This window comes from Populus trichocarpa, chromosome 12 (assembly GCF_000002775.5).
Source record: "Populus trichocarpa isolate Nisqually-1 chromosome 12, P.trichocarpa_v4.1, whole genome shotgun sequence".
Taxonomy (NCBI): domain Eukaryota; kingdom Viridiplantae; phylum Streptophyta; class Magnoliopsida; order Malpighiales; family Salicaceae; genus Populus; species Populus trichocarpa.
Genome location: NC_037296.2, coordinates 11,656,959 through 11,665,047, shown reverse-complemented (window position 1 = coordinate 11,665,047; position 8,089 = coordinate 11,656,959). Strand labels below are relative to the sequence as shown.

Sequence of the window (8,089 nt, the reverse complement as noted above, 5' to 3'; positions counted from 1 at the left end):
TCAGCCAAGAATAGATTGCTACCTGTGCTTGTCATAGCTGACCTTTAAATCTGGAATTAACAACACACTGAAACTACTTAAAATTGAAAGAACTATGATATACTTCACTGCAGAATCCATAGCTTTGAGCATATATGTGTGTTTCGTTCATTTCACAGGGAGAACTGACATGCACGACATTCTGTAACATATATGTATGCATCCAAAAAAGTGCAATGCACAAAGCATATTTGAAGCTCCTTGCAGTGAACAAAAGTACCGTCATCTTCCCTGGATAGCAGAGCTACTTGGCGGCGTTACTGGGAAGAACCCGGCTAACCAAAGCTGATTCTTGTTGCCGATGAGCTAGCTCCCAAACCTGCAACATTGACACACCTTTACTCACTAAGCGAACATTCAAACCAACGTAGAATACGGTGTGCCACCAATATTTCGGTAACTCAGTCATGTTTCTAGCTTCAAGTTAGATATTCACAGTGATTCGTGGCAAGCAAATTCATGATAACTAAATACAAGAACAAAACAGATTGTCGTTTAGGAAATGGATCTTCCGGGGAATGTTTGGAATAAAACTTCCATTATTTAAGAAATGGAGAATCCCTTGCCAGTTCCCCAAATTTATATATTCTCAGTCTTTTTGCCAAAACTTGCTTTGCTTGGCCTTGGATACTCATGCACACATTGCATTCAATAGCTAACTACTGTAAAGTCCATATGTGATTGGATGCTATGTGAGCTCTTACCCATTCTCAATTGTGGAGTTGTAGTTGTTGCCACTTAATAAATATGAATCACTGGCAATGGTGCATGTTTTCAACAGATTCCTTCCCAGGGATAGACAATGCCAGCTTGTTTTCTTGATGAGTACAAATACGAACCACTTTAGTAGTCTCTGAAGAACGTGACTTCTTTGGCAGCCTAAGACTTTTAGGAAAGCAGTTCGGCTGATCCTCGGCCTCTTGACCAGAGAAAATTGTATAGTCATGGTCGCTTTCTCCAGCCTTTGAAGAAGGAAACCCATACCCAGGTGTTTTAGATGTATCATTAGGCAGTGATCTGTGAGATGAGGTTGGCCCTATGCTCAGCACATTACCTTCACTATTTCTTAAAGCCTTCCCTACTTCCACTCTGTGATAACAGCTGTGTGGTATTTGAGATCCACAATCAGAGGGACAGGCTGAAATAGCTTTCTCCCTTATCATAGGCTTCTCAGAGATGTGATCAGAGTAGTCGGAGTCACTTCCACATCCACATTCCATGGGTGGATGTGACTTGTGCCGTGTTATCCGAGAACAACCAAACAAACTAAAAGATAGCCTCCTTAGTTTGGCACACTTTGACACAGGAGCACAAACTACAAGATTGATCCGGATTTCAACGTTACAACCCAGAACTGTTTGCAGTGAACTTGCAATAAACTTCCATGACTTTTCAGCCTTGGATGCATAGTTTGGATGATGGAATTCCAATTCAGCTACTGCCAGACCTAAAGTGCAATATGGCTCAGTCATCAATTGCAAGATAGAGAAACACATTCCATGCTTTCAAACAAATTTATAAGTAAGCAAGCTGCTAACGAGAACCCTTTGAGCAAAAAATGAGACATTCTACCAACATCTACAGGGTTGATGGAGGAAGAAAGCAATCAATATGGCAATGACGCCATTGAAACTTTCAAAACTTGCAAATATAAGCAACTGACGCACTGAAATTTTTTGCAACAGCTAATGTTCTGAAACCCAGCCCAGGTCAATGGGTCCTGGTCATCCTGGAGACCCGTTTCCTTTTGGACTGGCTATGCAATTACCTTGGGAAACCAGTCAAACTAGTGGGTCAACCTGTAACCCAAGTGAGACCCTGTCAACTTTTTTTTTTTGTTAAAAAAAAACATTGTTTCACTTCTTTTTTTCCAAAACAAAATAAAAAAAATAAATGACAAGTTCAACTCGTGACTAAGGCCTTGGGCAAGTTTCAGAACTTCAGTAATAGCAAGTCAATTAACCTGTTTATTTAATAGCAAGAGATCATTTGGATAATCGTCCCCTTCCTTCCTATGGTGTAATCTACTATTTATATGGTTTTGACATTATGGTTGCTTATGAATCCATTGTTTGGAAGTCGACTAGTGATAGAAAATCACATGGAGGGCCATTCCTTCATTTTCTATATGACAAAAGTATGGTAAGGGTGGATGCAGAAGCTTGAAAAAGAAAACCACATGCATGTACCTTTATCAAAATGAAGAGACGATAGTTTCCCTTGTTTCCTAAGAAAATTCCTGAGTGAATTTGATTTGCATAATTCACTAGCTCTCTTCCATATGGAATCCAATGTCACTTTACAATCCCCTTGTACTTGCAATCTTTCCGACTTCCTGTCTTCACATGAATGCAGGACAAGATGCTTCAAGCTCTCCCCGGTGGATGGCGTGCTCGAAAAGTCCCCATCTGTATCCACAAGAATTAACTTTACATGAAAAATTTATTCCAGTAAACAGTTGGGACTTTCTCAACCATGAGAGAGTGAGGGAGAATACACTTAGATGAATGGAATGCTAAAAAAGGCCGTGGTAAACATCTGACCTCGGTCATGTCCATTTCTCATTGAAGACTTTGAATCATTCACATCCATGGGAGAGGCTTCCAGCGAGCTCAACTGCAGAAGAGCTACTGTTAACCATGTACTTTGGTTTTTTGACATCCTCAGTTGCTTCTCACTTTCAGATAGTATTTTCAATGCATGACTCAGTCTCTGCATGTCTCCTTCAGCTGTAAGAAGAAAACTTGCAACTTTCAGCATATAATAAAGATATGCAAATGCATATAGTGACAAATAAAGCAGATGATACAGCTAAAAATAAAAGGAGAATATGTTCATCTTGAAGTTGAAAACAACACAATTTAAACAGGCATCATGTGCTAGATAGTCAAGCAGTAATATGCTAATCATCTTCATATGGGCGAAAAATCAGTATGGCACTAGCCAATGTAATGCCATGTGTGGGGCCATGCATGCCCATTGTCTGTACACATTGTCACTAGTCACTGATGAGTAAACTGGTGCCAGGCAGTTATGTGGGACACTAATTGAACTGCTAAACTAAAATTAGCGCAATTCAGCATGCCATACCAGTGGCTTTGGCTTTAGCCAACAAAGACAATATGCAAAGTCAGAAAGAATGCAAAACTAAATGAGGGCTTAAATAACCGTTGGCAAAGCATTCAAATCGATGTTACTAAAAATGATAATTTTCTCCAAAGCAAGACAGCACAGATATTTGAACTATACAAAACTTACAAGCATGCTTCCTTGAAAACTTTCTTCTGACTTCAGAACTATTATCTTGGCATTTTCCAGCAAGAACATCCATTATGAGATTTGCCAGCTGTGATACAAGTCGCATAGGATCAATCCTGGACCTCATCAATTCCCTGGCTCTTATGACAGTGCTTGACGTGTCAGATGACAAAGCCAGATCCAGCAAATCAAACAATTCATCATCAGAAACCACTCCAATCTGACAATAACATGATCACTTCTATTAATTCGATGAGAAGAAACATTCAGTAAATATTCACAAGAAAAGAGAGCACTCACAAGCTCATGGGCCAAGGACATTGTAATTCGTTTACCAAGCAAACTCAACTGATCAAGCATAATTTCAGCATCCCTAAGGGAACCACTTGACTTAGCAGCAATGAAGTCTAAAGCAACCTGATCAAAGTCAAGATCTTCTTCAACACAGATATTCCTCAATCTGCTGGCTATATCAGCATCTTTTATCTTTGGAAAATGATATTTTTGAGACCGAGAGACTGCACTTCTCGGTAGCATATCAAGTTCAGGAGTGATCATCACAAAGACAACATTTTGCGACAGGTTCTCTAGGCTATTCAAAACAGTTCCCCATGTCTCTCCATGCAACAAATGACACTCGTCAACAATGAAAACTTTGAAACGTGATGAAATTGGTGGCATTGATGCATTCTTTATAAGAGATCTAATCCCTTTGGCCCGATTAATTCTCATGGAGTCAACTTCTTTCACATCCCGGCTCCTCCCAGAAAAGAACGCAACACATTCTCGGCAGACACCACATGGTTTGTACTCATGTGAGAGGCAATTCAGGGCAGCAGCAAATATCCTCGAGGCAGAGGTCTTGCCTGTGCCACGAGGACCATGGAAGAGATATAAAGAGGTTATCCTTCCTTTAGAAATGGCACCCAAAAGAGATCTTACCACTACATTTTGTCCCACCAATTCATCAAAAGATTTTGGCCTAAATTTCTGACTCAAACTCCTAGGAGTTTCATTTGTAGTGTGCTTCCAGCTCCTCTTCCCACGAGTTGTCTCAGCTACATCTCTGGACAATAATGGATTGCCTTCTGCATCGGAATATGGATTTGAATCTCTGAGTCTTGGGGTTTTTGTCCAGCAGCAGCTTATCCCACATCCACGGTCATTTTGAACCATGAAATCAGTCTCTTCATTAGCAAACAATGACGTGCTATGGCTGGACAAAGCATCACTGACAGATAAGCATGGACTACCTGCACGACTCAAAACGTCACCCACCCCACTGTATGACTTGACTTGATTTTTGGATCGAGGTTTTTGTCTTGGAACAGAGTGGTCACTTCCTAGTGGAGATCCTGTAATGGGTCCACTAGTTGAATCCCGGTCCACCAGTTGATTGCTCAAAGGTGTGGTGCATACCAAATCCAACACTTTGTTCCTATGACTGCCATAATATTCTTCACTCAACAACTTAGTTCCACTAGCCTCTCTCTCATAATTATCCCCTTCAACCTTTTCGGCCGTAAGAGGAGCATCCATACTTTTCACTCCACCAGAACTCTCACGGAAAATTAACTCGGACCTTCCCATATCATATTGCGAATCAAAATTATCAACTTGTTCCTCCCGGTGTTCATCAAGACCTAAATTTTTCCATCCTGAAAGACCAGTGTGATTCAAGCGACCTTCTTTGGAAACATCGGCAAACTGTATAGATATTTCTTTGGTGGAATTTGTTTCCCAGGTGGCATTTTCCAGCAAAGCAGAGAATTTGCTCATAGAATTGGTTGATGGATCCCGTAGTGACCTCACTCTCCTGAGGGCTATGAGGGTTCTTGTTATGGGAATATCGACTGAATGTCGCCTCCCGTCAGCCATCTTCCAAAATCAAATAGTACGAATAAGAAATAAACTCCTTTGGCCCACTCCAGAATCAAATTTCAGGATCCACCACCATAGAGAGATGTAATCTCATCCTGATAGAACAAAAATCCAGACATCCTAGATAAGAAACACACCTTCATATCTTATCTATATCCAAAACCCATCATCGCATGGACATTATGAAGCCTATATTAATTATTTTTTTAAAAAAAGAAAAAAGTAAGGGTGACTGGTGATGGAGGGGGGGACCTCAAAATATTTCAAAGACCAAACGCGACAATCATACCCTTTATCTTCTGTGCACTCTATAAACCCATAGCCACATAGACCGGAAAAACGCAGAAAGTCAAAAGATATTCTAAATAAATTTAATTATCATCAATAAGCATCAGCATGAACAAATGTGAGAAAAGAGAATGGAGAAAACAAGTTCGAATCGCATAATAATTAAAAACGGCATGCAAAAACTCATCACATTCTATCCACAAACCACGTCAAAAGCAAGAGAATAAAAAAGGGTACCTTTAACCTCCAAAAAGAAGCGCAACAGAGAAGAGAATCAAGATGAAGAAGACAGCCAGGAGAGCATGCACAAACGTTAAGCCAATCCCATTGCTCTTCTAAACAGAGATAATAGCAGGACTTGAAGTAAAAAAGATCGACCTAGGTTATTATTTTTTTAAAAAAAAGGAAAGAAAGACGAGATTGAATCCAAGAATTCAGAGGGCATTTCAAACAAGGAAGAAATAAAATAAAGAACAAGTAAGAAAACAAAAAAAGAACACGACAAAGTTTGAGAAAACCAAAACAAACCTGGAAAATAAATTAAATGGAAACGTAATTCTTGCTACTACTACGTCCATGGAAATTATTCAAACATCGAAGTTAGCAAATGCTTGAATAATAGCGTAAAAGGCGGAATACCGAAGAGCCCACAACAAAACAGGTCGTCTTGGTTTTGACAGGCGATGTCTTTGAAGAAGATATAACGTAGCAGTTCAACTGTACAGGAACCCTGTTGATTTTTCTGTGAGGAGTAGATGGCATTGATGATAGATGTTGATGAGGTGATGGCAACTGGTTGGTAAGAAGTGGTGAGTGTAATTAATGAGACTACGGGGGCTGATATTGATTTTAAAGAAGAGAATAAATAAGCTTTCCTTTCTTTTCTTTTTATATAGTTTTTCAAGTTCTATTCTGCAATTATATTATTATATTTCTTCTGTCTATCTTGGCAAATGGCACGCAGAAGCCAGAGGTAGCAGACGGGGGTGGGGGGAGACTGGCTGTCTCTTCTCTAGTCTCTCTGGTCTCCTGTGGTCTGTGTATCTCGAAAAGAGAGCTTCGTTGGACTAGAAGGGTGGTTTAGTAATTTCACTCTATAGCATATCGTGTCCGTTTCAGTTAGTTTTGGTGGTTGGTGCCAAAAAGGCTGCATCTGTGGTCCGAGTGTCAGTGTGGGTAAAATAAATCAGCTTCTTCTGGTTTCGGACACTGTTGTTTTGCACTTGTTTTTTGTTTTTTAAAGTTATTTTTATTTAAAAATATATTAAAATATTTATTTATTTATTTTTTACATTAACTTATTAAAAAATTAAAAATATAAAAAAGTAATTCCAAAATACAATTTTTAATTTTATTTTTTATATGATAAAGTTATTTAAAAAAAAATAGTATTATTTTAATTTTATTCTATTGAATTTCATGAAATATTATTTGGGTTAAATTTGGTTGAGTTGATATTTTTTTAATTTAAATTATAACTTGAAATATGCATGCACTACCGGGAAGTAATTACGGTTGTGGTAGCTTTTTTAATTTAAAAATAAATTAAAATTATATTTATTTTTTATATTAATATATTAAAATAATTTAAAATACAAAAACAATTAATTTAAAACAAAAATAACCACACCAATCTTATATTTTTGTTGTTTATTTGTTTAATTTATAAAAAGATAAAATTAATTTTTTTATTACAATAAAAATAGAAATTCAACTCAATTTTTGTTGTTTATTTATTTAATTTATCAAAAGACACCTATATGATAATGTTGAATGACCTTCTTTTTAAATTACCTTTTTATTCACTAGCCTACAACTTTTAACTATTGCTATACGTGGAGAATTTATCTTACTTCAAATAAACACTTTAATACAAACAAAAGAAAACATCTAAAGTAATTTATTAATTTCTTTTAATTATTTGAATGTGTAGTGTTACTTCTTTAAACCATTAAAAAAAACTTATTTTTATTTTTAAAAGTTCATACCTTACAGTTCAAAATACTTTTTACTAAAAAATATATTAAAATAATATATTTTTTTATTTTTAAAAAATTATTTTTAACATTAACACATCAAAATAATATAAAAACATAAAAAATTAATTTAAAATAAAAAAATTTAAAATTTTTTAAAACACAATTTCAACTTAGATATGTGTTTGTGAGTGGGTTTGTGGTTGCTTTTTAAAGTGTTTTTCATTTAGAAATGTATTAAAATAATATTGTTTTTTATTTTTTAAAATTATTTTTTATATTAGCGCGTTAAAATGATTTAAAAATACCAAAAAAATATTAATTTAAAGCAAAAAAAATTAATATTTTTTAATTTTTTTTAAAATATTTTTAAAATACAAAAACAAACAGATAAAAAAGTATCTTCATCAGTTTCTTCTTATTCATTCAGTTTCTTTTTATTCATTGAATTTCGGGTTTCTCTGGACATTAAAAAATGAATAGATTTTCAAGGTTTTGAAAAGGAACTTGAACAGTTTCCTGCTTTCAAGATGCTTAACATGGAAAATTGCTGAGACGTTGAATTTTTTATTGTTTTAATGTGTTAATATTAAATATAAATTTTTTAAAAAGAAAATAAATATTATTTTAATAAATTTATAAATAAA

The 8,089-nt window shown here is 35.9% G+C and overlaps 1 protein-coding gene across 1 annotated transcript; it reads right to left on the bottom strand.

Moving 5' to 3' along the window:
• Positions 1-6,274, bottom strand: LOC7484441 (protein STICHEL-like 2). Its single transcript, XM_002318062.4, has 7 exons — positions 5,704-6,274; positions 3,598-5,273; positions 3,298-3,517; positions 2,583-2,768; positions 2,229-2,447; positions 744-1,486; positions 1-358 (listed from the first exon to the last, which is right to left on the bottom strand). The coding sequence occupies exons 2-6, from the start codon at positions 5,173-5,175 to the stop codon at positions 792-794; spliced, it is 2,898 nt and encodes a 965-aa protein (XP_002318098.4). The 5' UTR covers positions 5,176-5,273; positions 5,704-6,274; the 3' UTR covers positions 1-358; positions 744-791.
• Between the last annotated feature and the right edge of the window lie 1,815 nt (positions 6,275-8,089).

Excerpts from the sequence above, each read along its gene's own strand:
- LOC7484441 (XM_002318062.4), bottom strand. The coding sequence starts at position 5,175 with ATGGCTGACGGGAGGCGACATTCAGTCGATATTCCCATAACAAGAACC. Across the intron at positions 3,518-3,597 it reads TGTCCTTGGCCCATGAGCTT|ATTGGAGTGGTTTCTGATGA; the intron begins GTGAGTGCTCTC and ends TGTTATTGTCAG. Across the intron at positions 2,448-2,582 it reads GAGAAATGGACATGACCGAG|ATGGGGACTTTTCGAGCACG; the intron begins GTCAGATGTTTA and ends TTGTGGATACAG.